This window comes from Haematobia irritans, chromosome 3 (genome assembly GCF_050003625.1).
Source record: "Haematobia irritans isolate KBUSLIRL chromosome 3, ASM5000362v1, whole genome shotgun sequence".
In the NCBI taxonomy this organism is placed as follows: domain Eukaryota; kingdom Metazoa; phylum Arthropoda; class Insecta; order Diptera; family Muscidae; genus Haematobia; species Haematobia irritans.
In genome coordinates this window covers 142,806,528-142,827,329 of record NC_134399.1, presented here as the reverse complement: position 1 = coordinate 142,827,329, position 20,802 = coordinate 142,806,528, and the positions used below count along the sequence as shown (strand labels likewise).

The following is a 20,802-nucleotide window of genomic DNA, read 5'->3' as shown; positions in this document are numbered from 1 at the left end:
ACAACCTAGGATGTCACTAAAATTATAAATGAATTCAACTCGTAAGAATTTTATGTTCGTAAGCGGGATTATTTTCGTGAGCGTGTTTTTCCGAAATTCGTTACTCACGCAGACTCACGAAGATATTATTTTCGTGACGCACGCTCACGCACGACATTTGGTTGGTTAATCACGCTCACGCACACTCACGCCGTTGCCGACTCACGCGTGAGTCACGGAAATGTTCGTGAGTCACGACAATTTCGTGTCACGTGCACACCTCTAGTATGGGGGCCATTCTGGTGATCGTTTCATGTTGCGGCTATACTTAAATGTTGACCAAATATCTGAAAAAGGGTACTAAGGGTATGGGGGCCATACACAATTTGGGCCGATATGAACCAATTTTTGCATGGTTGGGCTGTGCAACTTTGATTTTGTTTAATTTGCGAATTAGATGATTCCTCAAATGAGTCAAAGCTATGTTATTTACAGAAAAAAAGACTTCTGAAGTATAAAAAGCGAAATTTTTTGCTGTAAGAAGTTTGTAGGAAGATACGAAGAGTTCCAAAAGTTTACAGGTATAGTAATAAGCATTACTATATCTGTTAAAAGTGCGTGTAAATCCCTGATTTCAGACCTTTTTTCTCCCTGTCGCAAATTCTTCCTACATTTCTAAAAAATTGTTCAAATAAGTTAAATAATATATGAAAAATAACTGAAAATTGTTATACTTATTTAATACTGCGTGTTTTTTACTAGGTTTGTGCAACATATGCTTGATTGTTGCTTTTTAGAACATTTGACGCTTTCAGTGTTGCTGGATACATGATGCTTGAATGTGTTGCGTAGTATATACATCGCAACATTTCGTTTTCGGAAAGGCCTGTATTCTAACATCACGAAACAAATTTCAAATGGGTCAAACACAAAAAAAAATTGCTATTCAATCACGAAATTGACCCAATTAAAAAATTAATTGATACTATTAATCTTTGTGATTGATTTTTGTTTCAGTTAAAACAGTTGTTGAATCGATTAAATTTTTAATTGAATATTATTTAAAACGCAATTAAGACTTTAATTGGGAAAATTTTTTCTGAAATTGATTTAAAACGCAATTAAGACTTTAATTGGGAAAATGTGATCTTCCAGGAGACTCCGTCAAATCTGGATATCGTTTTATGTGGGGTATGACCCATTTGCTACACAATCCGTCCTACTTCAATAAAAACTCTGTGCAAAGTTTATACTGACATTGAAAGAATCGAATCTGAATTTCGACCTGAATCGTCACCTGTTTCCTTGTCCCACCAAACTTGTATTTGTCATTTGAAGTTGTATTTATTATTAGGTGCCACTCATTCCTACTCTAAAATGTCATCAGTTGTTAAGTCTATAGCTACTTACCTAACACATCGATTTTGATTTAATTCCAATACGATTCGATTTGAGTATAGCTCTAATGGAAGTAAAAATACAGTATACAACAAATATAAAAACATTTCCAAATCGATAACATCCTGACTATTAATGAAACACAAGACTTTTACAGTCTATCGGTATTTTAGCGTGTATTAAAAACTTTTACTTAAATCATTCTCAAGTCCTGTTGTCATTATAAAAATGGGGGTCAATGTTTTCTTTTCTTTTTTTTCTTAAACTTACTAATAGGAATATTTATATACTATGGAACAAAATATAACACATACACAGAAGAAAAAAACTATAAAAAACATTGGAAACATTTTTAAATGAAAATAGAAAAAGATGACATTTAACGAAATAGAACCACATCTAAGCTATATCAATCTGAAATGTTCAGTAAGATTATTGAAACAAGTAGTCGTTGGCGAAAGTTAATTAATAATAATAATAATAATATGAGCAATTTATAATTGCATATTTCATCTTCTTTGTTGGTGTTCTGTCTTCCTTCAAGAACATTCTTTGTGCCGCATTGATTTTGTAAATTTACTATTTTGTATTTTATTTTATATATTTTTTCCATTTTATGGTTGGTTTTTTGTTTGTTTTGTAAAAAATGTTGCAGTTTTTTGTTGTTGCAATTGTTTTTTTGTTGACAAAATTTAAATTACAAAACTAATACAAACACAACAGAATAAATTAAAAATATAAGAGAATTACACTTTTTTGCCTTCTTTGCGTGGATGACATGAAGAAAACTTTAGGTATAAAATTAAGAAGAATCACTCGATGATGTACTTAGTTGAGGAGGGGCTTTTCTGAGTTAATTTTCGTCAGCAAATATCTACCATTTCTTTTTGTGCTCGTCCATGGATACACCACCGGGTCCCAATGAAACAATCATCAATAAGCCGCCAATAACGGAAAGAGTCTGGAAATGAAAAAAAAACAACATTATTTTTCGCACATACGTCAGCAGTGAGAATATATTTTGGGGGACTTACCTGGAAGAAGTCATATTTAAGAAAATCTCTGAGAGGTTTGTAAGAGGGAATGGTCCACCACGCATTGTGATATAAATTCAATACAGTCAGAAGTGCAACCAAAATTAATGCGGACAATTTTGTTTTATAGCCAATCGTTACAAGAACCATTAGAATTGAGCCTACAATATCTTGAAGGATCTGAAAGAGAATGAATATATTACATATTAATTTACATAGTACAAGGAGGTGAATTAGAACGAAGAGATCTATATAAAACCATGGTAAAATTTGGTACAAAATTCTATCTATTATCCTTAAAGTATTTTCGTAAAAAGCAACTATTATTTGAATATTCCTTAACTTAGAAATAGACAACTTCAGCCGGTTACCGGTCTACGAGGGCGGTTCGGAAACTTCTTAGCCTATCAATGAAAGAGAATAGTTAGTTTTTCAAAAATATTTTTATTTTTTAATATAATCTCCTGAAACATCAATACACTAACCCCCATTTTCATGAAGCTTCGTTAGTGCTCCGTTAACTAACGAACTTTTAAATCATACTATGGACATATCTGTCATCTTGCCTATATATTCCACACGCCAGTTAGAAATTTAACTGTTGAATAATTTTCAGTTACAGTTAACCGGAAAAAAGATATTTGCAATTTACTTTCTGTTAACTGGCAGTTAAAGCCTAACGGAGCTACATGAAAATGGCCGTAAGCCCAACGCTTTTCTAGCAATTCTATCCCCTGATTAAAATAGTTTTCCTCAAGGTCTTCAAAATAGTGGTTTACAACTGTTATTGTATCTTCATTTGAGGTAAAACGCTTGCCAGCAAGGAATTTTTTTAGATTTGAGAACAAGTAAAAGTCACTGGGAGCTAAATCAGGAGAATAAGGTGGGTGGTCAAGCAACTCGTTCTTTAATTCGTTGATTTTAGCCAGGACGTTTTTCTCGAATTTGTACATTTAATTGATCCAAAAGGTTGCAATAGTACTCTGAATGTATTGTTTTACCCTTTTGCAGATAGTCAATCAATAAAATACCTTTGAAGTCTCAAAAAACCGTTGCCATAACCTTACCAGCCGATTGAATTGTTTTTGCCTTCTTTGGGGCACTTTCTCCAGCTTCATTGTTTGGATTGTTCTTTTGTCTCTGGGGTATAGTGGTGGATCCATGTCTCATCAACAGTTATGAAACGACGCTTAAAATCCATTTTATTTAGCTTAAAACGATCCAAACAAGCTTGGGAAATGTTCATTCTTATGCGTTTTTGATCGACTGTTAACAAATGCGGCACCCATCTTGCAGAAAGCTTTTTCACCTGTAGTTCTCCATGCAAAATTAAATGGACTCGATCATTTGAGATGTCCATGATATTAGCAATTTCACGCACTTTTATTCGTCGATAATTTAATACCATATCATGCACTTTGGCTACAATTTATGTTGCTGTCTGCCACGAGGGCAGTTTCCGAACTGCCCTCGTATATGCCTCTTAGTAATCCCACTAAGAAAAAGTTAAAACAATACACAGAAAAAATTTTCACGAAAATTTTTTCAATTAATGTTTTAATTGAGTTTTAAAAAATATTCAATTAAAATTTTGATTGGTGCAACAAAAATTAATAGTATCAATTTGATCAATTAATTTCGTGATTGAAGACAAAAAAACTTTTGTTGTGTGTAGTTTTAATGTATGAATTTGTTATAATTTGTACGCTATAATACAGAAAAAATTTTTTGTGTGAACGCCAGATATTTAGTCCTAGATCGTCAAGGAATTTAGCTACAGGAAGGCAGGATAAAATCTCAATCTTGTTATGCCGCTGCGTGCAATTTTATCCACAAACCTTTCTTTTTAAGCACATCTCGCGGTCCTCTATCAATTTTTTCAACTCCGACTAAGATCTTTTGGACGAGTCTTCGAAAATGCGCTATTAGGCTGTTTTAGATGAAAATTAAATTTTTGACTGTTGACGCAAAATAAAACAAATCAATAAAATTGATTGTAGGAAATTCCTAAGATGATCTGTTAATGTGTCAACATACTCATGTTCAGACGAAATTTTTTCCAAATTTTAAAAATTAAATAATGATAAAAGTGTAATAAAGAATGTATAAAAATGAAATGGCAAATTGGTAAAACGCTTTTTTTTTCAAATAAACTTCCGAAGCATAAGGATCCATAAACGGACTACTTCCGTCCAATGTATTTTACAATCCCATGTAAAATTCATTGAAGATGATCAAAATTTGCAATACTTCAAGATCAGAAGTTCGAGATTCAAACCTGTGTTTTAGAAACTCCATTTTACTGGTTTACCAAGCAACCGTGATAGGGAAAGCGGAAACTGAATTTTAATTGACAGCATCATGACCCTCGTTTGTACTATCGTATCCAAAGCCATTTAGTCATAAACTCCAGCTCGAAAAGAAAAATTTTGGTTATGCAGGCCCCTTAGAATCTGACCTTCAACTATTACAACTGCTATATGTCAAATTGCTACATTGTTGATATTTCCAGTTATGAAGCAATTTGCAAGAAGAAAACCAGTAAGGAAAGTTTAAAGTCGGGCGGGGCCGACTATATTATACCCTGCACAACTTTGTAGATCTAAATTTTCGATACCATATCACATCCGACAAATGCGTTGGGGGCTATATATAAAGGTTTGTCCCAAATACATACATTTAAATATCACTCGATCTGGAAGAATTTGATAGACTTCTACAAAATCTATAGACTCAAAATTTAAGTCGGCTAATGCACTAGGGTGGAACACAATGTTAGTAAAAAATATGGGAAACGTTTAAATCTGAAGCAATTTTAAGGAAACTTCGCAAAAGTTTATTTATGATTTATCGCTCGATATATATGTATTAGAAGTTTAGGAAAATTAGAGTCATTTTTACAACTTTTCGACTAAGCAGTGGCGATTTTACAAGGAAAATGTTGGCATTTTGACCATTTTTGTCGAAATCAGAAAAACATATATATGGGAGCTATATCTAAATCTGAACCGATTTCAACCAAATTTGGCACGCATAGCTACAATGCTAATTCTACTCCCTGTGCAAAATTTCAACTAAATCGGAGTTAAAAATTGGCCTCTGTCGTCATATGAGTGTAAATCGGGCGAAAGCTTTATATGGGAGATATATCCAAATCTGAACCGATTTAAAGCAAATTTGGCACACATAGTTACAAAGCTAATTCTACTCCCTATGCAAAATTTCAACTAAATCGGAGCAAAAAATTGGCCTCTGTGGGCAAATGAGTGTAAATCGGGCGAAAGCTATATATGGGAGCTATATCTAAATCTGAACCGATTTTGCTGATATCTTGCAAGTTTTTCGAGACTCATAAAATATTCGGATGTACGGAATTTGAGGAAGATCGGTTGATATACACGCCAATTATGACCAGATCGGTGAAAAATATATATGGCAGCTATATCTAAATCTGAACCGATTTTTTCCAAAATCAATAGGGATCGTCTTTGAGCCGAAACAGGACCCTATACCAAATTTTAGGACAATCGGACTAAAACTGCGAGCTGTACTTTGCACACAAAAATACATCAACAGACAGACAGACGGACATCGCTAAATCGACTCAGAATTTAATTCTAAGCCGATCCGTATACTAAAAGGTTGGTCTATGATTACTCCTTCTTGGCGTTACATACAAATGCACAAACTTATTATACCCTGTACCACAGTAGTGGTGAAGGGTATAAAAATCATGACACTTGCAAAAACACTTCAGGCAATGCGAAGACTGTTCCACATGTAACAAAAGGTTATACAGATCATGTTGTTAAACCAGTGTGCAATAGTTTGATGATAGGGCAAATGCAGCCATTTCAGTTAGTACTTGCTTCCAGTTACATCAGCTTGGCCCTCAAATGTACTATCTGTATCTAAGACGGGTATGACACAACGGACCTATCACGTGGCCCCACTTTTGGAGGACTCACTCTGAACCATTATAACCGGAGTTTTTTTAGACTTAAAACCATTTAACTGGCCCCTAGCACATTACCTTAATAGAAGAGCACAGCCAGAGATAAGGCATTTTAAAATGCATAATAAGCTGCACCCGCAGCTTATATTCGGCCCAATATTAGTTTTGACTGATTAGTGTATTTGATTGACTACTTTCATTATACAACATAGAATATAGAATTTCTTGTATAACATAAGAAAAAGAGTCTACAATAAATCTAAACAATATATTACTCATGAGTATCTATCTTTCCATTTACATAGACCCAAATTTGCATACATTTGCAAATACTAAAGAATGCTTTTGATTAAGCAGGCAATTAATGTGTACTTACTTGCAAGAAACTTAGTTCAAAACGTATCAATGTGATAAACATAAATGCTAGCAAAATACGTCCAGCGAGTTGCATAACATTTTTAGGTTTGTTATCTCCCATTGTGGGTACACCGGCAAAAAGACTACGTCCTTCAACTCTTGACTCTGCTAATACTAATAACAGAGCACCAATCAACGCTAAATTACGCAATAAGAATTGAATATCCCACAATATGGAGTAAGCAATTGTCTGTAAAAAGATTGTATATCAAATGTTATTATTTCACTAATAGCAACAAAAACCAAATTGTGTAATATTTACCTGTAGCACAACAATGAAGAACAGTATGCCAACGGCAATGTCAACTTTGAATCTAGCAATTACCATACCACATCCTCCCAGTTGTCCAATTAAATTAACTAATACAAAAACTGTCGCCAAAAATTTGCCACATCCCCAGCTCATATCCATATATTCACGTTGTTCGTTCCATTGGAAGTACATTCGCAGGCCATCTTCGAAGAATGTGGCTATAAGGCATAGGCGGGCTACTGTTGGAAGAATATTTTTACCACGACGTATCACCTAAAATTAGAAATGGAACAAATATTTTTACAATAATAACAAAACGTATTAGATTTAACAAAATGATATTTAAAAAAAAACAAATGTCACCACATATTCTTTAAAATTCAAAAAGACTGAAAAACAATACAAATAAATTTTTAATTGGAAAATATTTTTTTTCTATTCAAGTACAAATATATTGGAACTGGGCATATTCCAGAAATTCATTTGAACAAGAACTAATGGACTCCATATTAATATTAGGATGTATAAATTCTATATGATTGTTTCTAATAAAGGGTGATACGGTCAAAATTTGGTCAAGGGAAAACGCGTGTAAATCGGTGAAGTCGTTTATTTAAAAAATCAAATTAAATTTATTTTTCAAGTTCAATTAGTATAAAATTCAGGAAAAATATTCAGTTAGGCTTTCGCTTTTCCAAATCCGAATTGCCGGTCCTCGCGCTTGACACCTGCCATCAGATTTTTTACAGCCACCTTGTCCACCTTCTTCGCCGCAGAAAGCCAGTTTGCCTTGAACTGCTGCTCGTCCTTAGCAGTTTTTTTTGGTCTTCTTTAGGTTCCGCTTGACAATAGCCCAGTATTTCTCAATTGGGCGGAGCTCTGGCGTGTTGGGAGGGTTCTTGTCCTTGGGAACCACCTGCACGGCGTTGGCGGCGTACCACTCCATGGCCTTTTTACCGTAATGGCAAGATGCCAAATCCGGCCAAAACAGTACGGAACAACCGTGTTTCTTCAAGAAAGGCAGCAGACGTTTATTCAAACACTCTTTCACGTAAATTTCTTGGCTGACAGTCCCGGAAGCTATGAAAATGCTGCTTTTCAAGCCACAGGTACAGATGGCTTGCCAAACCAGATATTTCTTTGCGATCTTTGACAGTTTTATGTGCTTGAAAATATCTGCTACCTTTCCCCTTCCTGTCCCGGAAGCTGCTTGTAGTCGGCTCTGACGTAGGTTTCGTCGTCCATTACCACGCAGTCAAACTTCTTCAGCATCGTCGTGTACTGCCTCCGGGATCGCGCTTTGGCCGTCGTATTTTGTTTATCATCGCGATTTGGAGTCACTACCTTCTTGTAAGTCGATAGTCCGGCTCGTTTTTTGGCTCGATGCACGGTTGTATACGGCATCTCGGAGAGAGAGGTTAGGGTTTCGCTTGAAACTACCAGCAACTCTCTTTGTCGTCTCAGCGGCTTCCGGTTTTCGATTTCCCCCCGATCCAGACTTCCTGGCTGTCGACAAACGTTCCCCAAACACTTTAATTACATTTGTATCGGTTGATTTGGCAACTTTTAGCGATTTTGCTTTGCGTGCGAGTAGCTCGGATTTTCGCGATGCGCGAGCAAAATTTTGATACGCTGCTCTTCTTGCTTGGACGGCATTTTGACAACTGAAGAGTGAATTCCAAAATCAAAATAGGAACACCTTCAAAATGAGGGGTGTTCAGGTTTTTTAAATGCAAAATTGAAAGAAATACGTCAAGTTTATATTGACCACATTTTGACCGTATCACCCTTTACAGCATAACCTATCAAATCTAATGTCTTATATCGGATGCCGATCGTCCGTCCTGCCGGATGTCTTGGATCAAAATGAAATTCAATGCATTAACGATATTTAGTGTCATTTTTTATGTCTCAATTCGGACAAATTGTAAATTTTTCATCTGTAGTCCGGACATTAACATTTGTTTGTTTGTGTTGGGGCAATTGTTAGTTATTTTATTGTTTGTTTGGAAACTGAAACAATACTAACAAAAGCTGAGAGAGGAGGAATATAAGAGTTTTTGGCTACCGCTAACATGCCGTTAAATGAAAAGAAAACGAATACTGGCCCAAACTTTCGAAACCCATCCAGACGAAAAAATATCTCCTGAGCTCTATTTCCAATGGAAATGTGCAATGCAACATGAAATCCTTCAATTTAATTTAATTACACTAGTTTTCAAAAAAAAATTTTTTTCATGTACACTTGATGAGAGGAAACTTTTCTTGTGTATTTTGATCTGTTGAATTCGAAAAAAATTTTTAAATTTTTTTTATGGAAGAGTTTTTGAGATATCCCGTTATTTTTCGCTCTTTTTTCATTAAACAAATTATATCTCGAGTTAGAAATGTCCGATTATATCGTACTTAAATGAAAGGCATTATCATCTGTGATAAGTTAAGTGGTTAAAATACGATGCGAAAATATCAAATTAAAAAAAAATGTATTTAACAATGGACCCTTTCCGCCAGAATGCTAATGAAATCAATTACTGTTTTAATCAAGCAATTTTTATGTTCAATTAAAACTGTGATCAATTTCGTTATTGAAGACATTTCAATTAAAAAATCAATCAATTAATTTCGTGTTTGAATCAGAATTTTGTGTTTTGAATGTTTGGGTGTGATTATTGATCCGAGTAAAATTAGGCTTATTGTGAATAGGATAATTCAGTATGTATTGGAGCCAAATGGTACGAACATGTTAGAGGAAACGTAAAGGAGTCCCCGGGATGAAGTATTATCTTAATTAACATTTCACTTCGAAAATTGGTGTTCTTTTACAAGGCTATAAAAACAACGTTGCCTTCTGAGCTTCTCCCGAGATTTGTTTTTATACCCACCACCATAGAATGGTGAGGGGGGTATAATAAGTTTGTCATTCCGTTTGTAACACATCGAAATATCGATTTCCGACTATATAAAGTATATATATTCTTGATCAGGGAGAATTTCTAAGACGATATAAGCATGTACATGTGTCCGTCTGTCTGTCTGTTGTAATCACGATACAGCCTTCAATAATGGCGCTATCGTACCGAAATTTGGCACAGATTCGTTTTTTGTTTGCAGGAAGGTCAAGTTCGAAGATGGGCTATATCGGTCCAAGTTTTGATATAGTCCGCATATAAACCGACTTCCCGATGTTGGGTCTTGGGTTTATAAAAACCGTAGTTTTTATCCAATTTGCCTGAAATTGGAAATCTAGAAGTATTTTAGGACCATAAACAAGTGTATCGAAAATGGCGCATATCGGTCCATGTTTTGGTATAGCCCCCATATGGACCGATTTCCCGATTTTGCTTCTTGAGCGTCTAGAAAGTGTATTTTCTATCCGATTTGTCTGTGAAATTGAAAATCTTTAGGTATTTTAAAACCACAAATTTGTGTGTCGAAAATGGGGAGTATCGGTCTATCCTCTGATATAGCCCCCATATAGACCGATCTCCCGATTTTAATTCTTGGGTCTAGAATCCGTAGTTTTTATCCAATTTGCCTGAAATTGAAAACCTGGAGGTATTCTAAAGAGGTGTGCCAATGGGGTGTATCGGTCCATGTTTTGATATAGCCCCCATATAGACCGATCTCCCGATTTTACTTCTTGGGCTTCTAGAATCCGTAGTTTTAATCTAAATTACCTGAAATATGAAATCTAGATGTACTCTAGGACCCTAAAAACGTGTGCTGAAAATGGTGAGTACCGATCCATGTTTTGATATAGCCACCATATAGACCGATCTCCTGATTTTACTTCTTGGGCTTCTAGAAGCCGTAATTTTTACCCAATTTGTCTCAATTCGGGAATCTAGAGGTATTCTCGGACCATAAAAAGGTGTGCCGAAAATGATAAGTATCCATGTTTTGATATAGCCACCATAGTTATAGACCGATCTCCCGATTTTACTTCTTGGGCTTATAGAATCCGTAGTTTTTATTCAATTTGCCTGAAATTGGAGATGTAGAGATATTCTAGGAAAATAAAGAGATATGCCGAAAATGGTGATTATCGGTCCATTTTTGTATATGATTTAGTTTTATCGGTTCATTTGGTAAGGCCTTCATATATGCAGATTTCACTTCTTGAGGGTATAGAAGGCGCACTGATCATGAAAATTGCTTGAATGCAAAATTTCCAGATTTTACTTCTCTTAATCATTTAAATAATTGGGGTAAAAATCTACAGATTTTAGATTTCAAATCAAGGCGTTGTTTCATCATTTGCTTGCACACTTACAAGAGGTGTTTATGATTCCTCTAAAACTCAAACAAAAAATGGTTCTTATAAATTCATAATCTGATCTAGTCTTCATAGGTAAAATCTTTACATTTATCTGTGGGAATCGTACTGGTTGAACTGATCCGCTTGGGAAAATATCTGTCATCAACCCCCCCCCCCCCCCCCTGAAATTTTCAAAGGAAACTAATATTATACTTGATTCATTCATGGTGGTGGGTGTTTAAGATTCGGCCCGGCCGAACTTACTGCTGTATATACATGTTTTTTCACATTCCGTTAGAAACCACCACAAATTATTATTATTTCTATTGTACCATATTCGAAAGATCATGCTTTGCTGATAGTGCTCAGGAATTTCAACTTCACTGTTTTCCAGTTCGGGAATGAGGATATGTAGTTGTCGTTTGAACCTTCTTTGTAATATTAATGTCAATGGAACTAGTATAAGCACATAGCATTTTTCCGTATAGATTTACGATTTATTTTAGTGGCAGTATATTATTATTGACCTATTTTGCTTATTGCATTTGGACTGCCATAACAAACAGTCATTCCTTGGCTATCAAATATTGTCATTTTCAAGTGTCTCTTGTGCGATTTTTTTACACATTGTTACGAATTAACAACCCAGCATTTCCAGAAAAGATAGTTTCAAATTTTGTTCAGTGAGTTTGTAATCGGAGTATGAGAACGTGACCATGAAACTTATAAATCTAACAAAAATATTTTAAAATCCAGACTCTAAATTTGATTCTATGATCCAAATTTCTGTAGTAAAATAAAATATGATCATTCAATTTTTAATAAAAATGTCTAATTCGCAATAATTCTAAACATTCACATGATTTTGATTTTTTTAGCTGAACGGAAAATTAATCAAGTTTTAAAGAAACGTATTCAAAAACCAGTATATATCATGTATTATAAATTCACAAAATGCTTTTTTCCAATATGTTTCCTGCATAAGCCACATAAACCACTAATATAGCTAAGATTTTTTAATACACAATGGTTGTTTATACATTTGTAGAGGAGCATTTTGACAAACTACGCGATTTACATTTTCCTTTTTGGTAGAAATATTCAATTTTCTTACAAAGAATTTTAGGTTAATAAACTTTACGGTAATAATTCTTCTTTTAGAAATAGTCACTGCTCAGATATAATAAAACACCAAAATTCATAAGATGCCACGTAATAAACTAAAAAAAAAACAAAACAATTCCACATTAGGAACGTAAATTTTACACACGTGTCAATTGTACTTCATACTAAAGAGAAACTTGAGATTAAATCCGCTTAAAATTATAGCCAAAAAGTACCGAATCCATTTCTCCTAAAACACGACACACACGCGACCAGCTACGTTGAAAACTGAAAGCAGACAACTGTTTCAATAATGAATGATACCAAAAATAAAATTATAAAAAAAATATATTAACATTCACACATCATCAATACAAAAGTAAAATTAACTAACGTCAGTTATCTAAGAGTGTATCGGAAATGTGCGAATCTTCGTCGAACTAGAGTGGTATACATTGAAAGGGTCAATAACTTTTTGCCATAGTAGAGTAAACATCAAAACAGACTATATGTACATGACATTTAACCTTAACTTTAAGTTACACGATCTCTTATTGACAATGTCTGTTAAATAAAGTCAAATAATATTCAAGGTCAATTACAATCAATAAGGTATGTAAACATATGAAATTTAATGTTTATATTATGGCGTGTTGATTTACAGAATCTATGCATTCAAGTGATAAGATAACTTAAAGGGGCGTTATTTGTCTGGCTAAAAACGAGGAACAATGGTCTACAGGTGCAAAAGAATGTGTGTAAAGGTAAATTTTTGTCAATGATTTTAAAAAATTATTTTTAGGGATTTCTTTCCGGACGGAATATCGGGAAATCATGGGATTTTAATAAAATAATTTGAAGATTTTTTTATTTATTTAAAAGAAACACCATTAACCATTTCCACATGTATCTTATACAAAGTTAAGAGTTAAATTATATAATGTATAGTAAATAAATAAATAAAAAATATAGGAACATGGGACATTATATTGAAATATCGCAGAGGCCCTACTATCACGGTTTCCACAGTTTATATCAAAATTAGTAAAAACCGTAAAAATACTGTTTGGTAAATTGGTAGAATTTTTGATGTTTTGGTAAATTTTGCAAAATATCCCTCTCAACAAATTTTCTATGGAAATAAAATGTTAACAAAACTTTCTATAAAAATAAAATGTTGACAAAATTTTCTATAAAAATAAAATTTTTACAAAATTTTCTATAGAAGTAAAATGTTGACAAAATTTTATATAGCAATAAAATTTTGATAAAATTTTCTATAGAAATAAAATTTTGATAAAATGTTTTATAGAAATAAAATGTTGAAAAAATTTTCTACAAAAATTTCGTATTCCCTTACATTATACTTACTTGGCGGGGGCCCTTTATGAGTTACTCATGTAAAAATTGTTATACAATTTTAAATTTACACACTTATTATTTTATGTATCTTTACTTAGACTATAGTCATGTAATACATTTTTTATTTGGCCTCATTGGCTTTGTATTACGAAATAAATGGAAATTGAAAATTGAATTGAATTGAAAATAAAATTTTGGCAAAATTTTCTATAAAAATAAAATTTTGGCACAATTTTCTATAGAAAATTTTTTTGTTTGGTATTTTTTTGGTAGAATTTTCTCCAAATTGTGGTAGATTATTTTTGGTTCGAGTGGCAACCATGTAGTGTACAGTTGGGAATCGTCAAAAGGTCTGAAAAAGGGGTGTCATTTGTAATAAAATGTTAATTGGCACTTTTATAGCGGAGATCGGTTATAACGGACAGTTTTTCATATTTCAACATTTTTCCTTTATTTTACAAACATTTATAACGAACACGGTTAAGGTTTAACTCAATCTATCATCTAGTTGACACTAGCCTTTGTATTGATATGATGAAGTCTAGAATTTTAGCATATTTGGATAACTAATACATTAGTTTTATTGAATAACCTAATATTTGATCATGTGTTTAATATATCCGGCTGATGAATCCTTCTCTGTAGCTGGTCAAATCCCTCTGCCTCCACCCCGCCATGGTCCGGATTATGGTGTGTACGCTGTCCCTACGTCATGGGGACGAGACCCTCACAGTCGGAAGGGGCGGGAAAGTGGGCGATGGGACAGTTCGTAACACGGTTAAGGTTACCGTGGCCCCTTTAAAAATACCATGTTTGCAATTTTGATTTTGTTTTTTTGAAAATTCAGATCAACAGAAAAATAAAATAAATTGTCTTTGATCAACCAAAGTACAAATTATTAATTACATGGGTAATGGAATCAAAAAGTAGTCAAAGTTGAGAACATTTTAGATACCGAAGTCATTCAAGTTCAACTAGACATGGTTAGATTAGGTGGCAGCCTGATGTATCAGGCTCACTTAGACTATTCAGTCCATTGTGATACCACATTGGTGTACTTCTCTCTTATGAGTGCTGCCCGATTCACTGAGTGCTGCCCGATTCTATGTTAAGCTCAATGACTAGACATAGCATCATCAATCACAATTACGATTATAAAGAAGTCCGTCTAAAACGAACTAAAATTGTGGTCCCTGAGAGTTTGTTTTAACCGCCTTCGACTACAATTTTAAACAAGTGACACACTCTACTGTTTGCTTCAAAATGCAACTTTTGTAACTGATGAGGAGCAACTAGACAGACCACATCTAAAAATTCCTAATCTAGGATCCATTGGATACAAAATAAATTATTACAATTCATACGTTCAAGCATTAGTAGAGCAATACAAATATTTGCTGACTTTATTTCATTTTATTTTGTACCAAATTACTTCATATAAATTTCCGTAATATAATATATTGGTGTTTATCGGGTTTTAAGGTTAATCAACTGTGACATTCCCGGAAATTGTATACATTTTTTTAAATTGTTGGACTAAGATAGGTAAACTCAAAATAATATTTGGTTTTTTATACAATTTGAAATCTTATCAATTTTAAAATAGCTTTTATTTTTTATTGATAATGTCTACGTATATTACATTTTCAGTTTACTGCAAGAAAATAGCACGTTTCCAATATTCTGCCAATACATCCCATCAACACAACTGATAAGACGCAAAGAGTGTGTATACAGTAGTGCCACATTTCTTTTGACTTGAACATTAAGAGAATTTCGGCAAGAAGTAATAAAGAGATTTAAACGTAGCTTATATTTGTCACCAGATGTAAAAAAATGATATTGCCATGGCGGCTCATACATCCCCTAAGCAATTTACTCCATAATCCACATGTTTCTAAATGCCGGTACCCATAAACTACCATCACAGAATGATTGTTTATTTCTCTATTCCACTCTTAGTTTAATTGATAAATAACGACAACGTGTTCAAGACTAATGACGTGTCTGTATCGTTCTCTCTGTATTGTCTAAAGTTTGAAAGTGAAACTTAAGAAGCAAAAAAAAAAATATGAGGTTTTCGGCATAATTTTGTTTGATTTTTAGGAGAGATTTCACATTACAGACATACATAACATATATACTAAAGTATTTTAATGTCCATATGGAGAGAGAGTAATATGTATTTACGTATTGTAGCTTCGTTTACCATCCACTTCCATACATAGAATATATACACACTAATGAATGTATGTAGATATGTTTACTAATATGCATATAAATAAATGCCTATATATGATGCTCGCGTTTTACAATTTCTTCATTGCGCACACTTGTATGGCTGTGGAGCTTTGTAAAAAAACTGGTTTTTCGATATGTAAATAACCCAATCCATATTGTTGCATATCAATGATTAAAGTTCAAATCTGGGTAAGCGATGTTAAAGAAGCTTTATGACGAATTACTACATATTTCAGCAAATAAAAGAGAAAAGTGAAGGGGGTTTTACATATTTTGTTTAATGCTATACGCAATCTAGAAATAAAAGCGCACACTATATGGATGAAAATTTAAATTAATGTCAATTATGAAAATGATTGGATATTTTTTTTATTTTTAATTAAATGTTTTATATTTTCAATTAATAAAATATTTTTATAGTAAAAAAATTGTTGTTTTATTTTTATTTTATTTTATTTAACTCATTTTACAACCAAGCCGAAATGGCCATATACGGTTACAGGGATACTCAAAATAAAGAATTAACAGGTTGTCTGATAAGTCCCCGGTCTGACACATAGATGGCGTCGCTAGTATTAAATGCATATTATTTTTATATAGTACCAACCTTCAAATGATTCGTGTCAAAATTTGACGTCTTTAAGTCAATTAGTTTGTGAGATAGAGCGTCTATTGTGAAGCAACTTTTATTATTGTGAAAAAATGGAAATAAAGGAATTTCGTGTTTTGATAAAATACTGTTTTCTGAAGGGAAAAAATACGATGGAAGCAAAACCTTGGTTTGATAATGACTTTCCGGACTCTGCCCCAGGGAAATCAACAATAATTGATTGGTATGCAAAATCCAAGCGTGGTGAAATGAGCACGGAGGACGGTAAACGCAGTGGACGCCCGAAAGAGGTGGTTACCGACGAAAACATCAAAAAAAAATCCACAAAATGATTTTGAATGACCGTAAAATGAAGATGATCCAGATAACAGAGGCCTTTAAGATATCAAAGGAACGTGTTGGTCATATCATTCATCAATATTTGGATATGCGGAAGCTCTGTGCAAAATGGGGTGCCGCGCGAGCTCACATTTGACCAAAAACAGCAACGTGTTGATGATTCTGAGCGGTGTTTGCAGCTGTTAACTCGTAATACACCCGAGTTTTTCCGTCGATATGTGACAATGGATGAAACATGGCTCCATCACAACACTCCTGAGTCCAATCGACTGTCGGCTGAGCGACCGGTGAACCGTCTCCGAAGCGTGGAAAGACTCAAAAGTCCGCTGGCAAAGTAATGGCCTCTGTTTTTTGGGATGCGCATGGAATAATTTTTATCGATTATCTTGAGAAGGGAAAAACCATCAACAGTGACTATTATATGGCGTTATTGGAGCGTTTGAAAGTCGAAATCGCGGCAAAACGGTCCCATATGAAGAAGAAAAAAGTGTTGTTCCACCAAGACAACGCAACGTGCCACAAGTCATTCAGTACGATGGCAAAAATTCACCCACCGTATTCTCCTGATCTGGCCCCCAGCGACTTTTTCTTGTTCTAAGACCTCAAAAGGATGCTCGCAGGGAAAAATTTGGCTGCAATGAAGAGGTGATCGCCGAAACTGAGGCCTATTTTGAGGCAAAATCGAAGGAGTATTACCAAAATGGTATCAAAAAATTGGAAGGTCGTTATAATCGTTGTATCGCTCTTGAAGGGAACTATGTTGAATAATAAAAACGAATTTTGAAAAAAAAAAGTGTTTTTCTTTGTTAGATCGGGGACTTATCAGCCAACCTGTTATTATTAAGGGAGCCACCGTGGTGCAATGGTTAACATGCCCGCCTTGCCTACACAAGGTCGTGGGTTCGATTCCTGCTTAGACCGAACACCAAAAAGTTTTTCAGCGGTAATGCTGGTGACATTTCTGAGGGTTTCAAAGTTTCTCTAAGTGGTTTCACTGCAATGTGGAACGCCGTTCGGACTCGGCTATAAAAAGGAGGTTCCTTGTCATTGAGCTTAACATGGAATCAGGCAGCACTCAGTGATAGGAGAGAAGTTCACCAATGTGGTATCACAATGGACTGAATAGTCTAAGTGAGCCTGATACATCGGGCTGCCACCTAACCTAACCTAACCTACTATTAACGGTGCATACTGTAGAGCCGAACCCGGACCTCAAGATATGATTTTCATTACCGCTATTAATAGAAAGAATCACTTTTTGCCTACACATGTAAGTTATTATTTTTAAATCCCAGGTAATACTGCAAGTAGTAACTTTTTGATTACCGGTATTACTGAAAGAATCACTAGTGCTTACCCAGTTTTTACTGGGTAGATCCAATTAAAATTTTATGAGTGTTAACTATTCAAATACAAAGTAAACGACACTCGAAATTTGGGAATATCTCATATATTCAGGATAATCAATTCCCATTGTAATTTTAGATTTTTCAACTTATTTTATAAAGGGTTCACAAATTGATGTGAGCATGCTAAAAATCTTGCTGTCCTTATGTTAGAACTTCGACATTTTGTTTTGGCCCAACTAAAATCAGACACCCCAATTCCTATTTATCAGTGGTTGATGAAAGTGTGGCCGATATGTGTACCATCATCTCTTCGCTTGTTCACCTAATCCTATTCCACAATATGAACACATTTTGATGTCTAACTAGCGTAAAAATGGATGATAATATACGAGTATCTCTCTGTTACAAGAACACCATAGAAATTGAGTGAGTGATTAGAGCTTCTTAGTAAATGCCAAAGTTTATTTCGAGCGAGAGTTTATATTCCTTCCAACGTGATTACCGACAATTTCACGTATTATATAATTTTCCCCAAGTCACAGATATGGACATATCAAATTTTTGTTCTAAATGTCCCTTATAAATTGCCCAGAAGTAACATCGAGCGTAAAATCTATAGGGCGGACATATACCGATATTTCAAATATTAATGAACCGATGGTAAATACGATATCAATTTATGGGTCGATAATAAAGAAACTGAATCTCATCTCATACCAAAGGTCGTAGATCTGTATGAGCCAAAGAATGTGATGTGTGGGCAAGAATAGCCCGCAAAATATTGCTCCACAATGGCTTCATATTTATTATATTATCAATTAAATTTTTTTACTCTTAATCTTTTTTAATGTATGAGAGAGCAACCGTGGTGCATTGGTTAGTATGCCCTCTTCGCATACAAAGCATCGTGAGTTCAATACCAGTTTCCATCAAAAACCAATAAGATTTTCAGACGTGGTTTACCCCCCTTATTAATGCTGGCAATATTGCTGAGTGTATCAAATTTGTTTCACAGTAATTTGAAAGGCCATTCGGACTCAACCACAAAGAGGAAGGTTCCTTGTCATTGAGCTTAACACAGAATCAGGTAGCACTTATGAATAAGTGAGAATTTTGTCGCATCATAATGGACGAAATAGTCTAAGCTAACACAGGTATCTAATTTTCACTTCTTCTACCAAGATCTAGGAACAAAAATCCAAAGCAGACGCTTCTTTTTTTAAATTATGTACCATAGCCAAATTTTCCGGAAGTTTTATATGATACGGATGTATGATGTTCATAATATTTAGTAGGCATAAAAAGTGATAAAGAAAGCTCCAAAGACAACGACCTTGACAAAAATTATCCAGTCTCTGATTAAACACACAAATGGATAGATGAGCAAACAATGAAGTTTCCCCCTGTCCAATAGCCAATAAAGAAAGAGCACGTAATAACAACATTTTATGAATTATAATTACTAACATAGAAACTGGTTTGGTCGTTGATCGGAAATGAATGGAAATCAAGTTGTAGCTAACATTTTCAATTTCACTTATATACAGTTAGATAACAAAGTAAAATAAGAAAACGGTCACACAAAAATTGAATAGCATTTAACTAAACGAATGAGGAGCCAACGCCGGACAAACAGACTACTTTCAAATACGCAACAACATATAACTACAACAACAATAATAAATAATAAGCAATGCACCTAACCCATAGACCTACACTTGGAACAGAAAATGAACAATAATATTTTCAATAGGGGCAGGGCTCTCTGAAATATTGTATTTATTGTGCCTAAAAGATGCATTATGTATTGGAAAACAATTTATTAAAATCGGATAGAAAGAATTAAATTTGGCCCCCGGGAATTATGAATTGATATAATTTCATAGGTATTTTATATTTTCGCATGATCGTCCAAACTCTAATATAAAATCAAGTCTCTAGTAGCTACCAGATGACGTTGACAGTTTTTTGTCGTAATCCAAACTATTGCTCCGGGCTCGCCAGTACGACGAATAAATGTATGTTTTTAGTCTCCCAAAAGACAAGACGACTCTCTTAGTTGTCTCTATAAGAGAAGTCAACCGACCGATACCACTACGTTCAACAATATTGTCAACGTATGTTAGGTGCATCCTTAAAAACTGCCTTCAATATGAAAGATCGTAAACAAATTTTATGACAAATAATGCTTACCTGGTCCGCCACATCTTCTGTTTTCGCTATATATTCATTTGGGATGTTCATTGTAATCTTTAAATTAAACTTTGATTAAAATGCAAACTTGAATTTTTTCTTTGAACTTTCGCTTGGATGGTGCACGTCCTGGTCCTTGGCGATTTTCTAGTTTCCCTTCTATTATATGTCTTAATACTTGAATTCTTGTCAATTGATTTATTTAAAACTAATGGAAAATGTCAAAACTATTATTACTTTTCTAATAAAACTTAAAAAGAAAACGACAGAAATTCCACGTAAAACACCGAAAGCGATGAAGAAACAGTGA

At 34.1% G+C, this 20,802-nt stretch overlaps 1 protein-coding gene across 2 annotated transcripts; it reads right to left on the bottom strand.

The window, feature by feature from the left end:
- Positions 1 to 1,526: 1,526 nt before the first annotated feature.
- On the bottom strand, positions 1,527 to 20,802 carry Surf4 (Surfeit locus protein 4). 2 transcript variants are annotated; one of them, XM_075299126.1, is made up of 5 exons: positions 20,493 to 20,802; positions 7,046 to 7,309; positions 6,743 to 6,973; positions 2,412 to 2,591; positions 1,527 to 2,338 (listed from the first exon to the last, which is right to left on the bottom strand). In XM_075299126.1, exons 1-5 carry the CDS (start codon positions 20,541 to 20,543, stop codon positions 2,252 to 2,254), a joined length of 813 nt encoding a protein of 270 aa, XP_075155241.1. In that variant the 5' UTR covers positions 20,544 to 20,802; the 3' UTR covers positions 1,527 to 2,251. The 2 variants fall into 2 exon arrangements, with proteins under 2 accessions (XP_075155241.1, XP_075155242.1); XM_075299127.1 differs by lacking the exon at positions 20,493 to 20,802 and adding an exon at positions 12,635 to 12,722.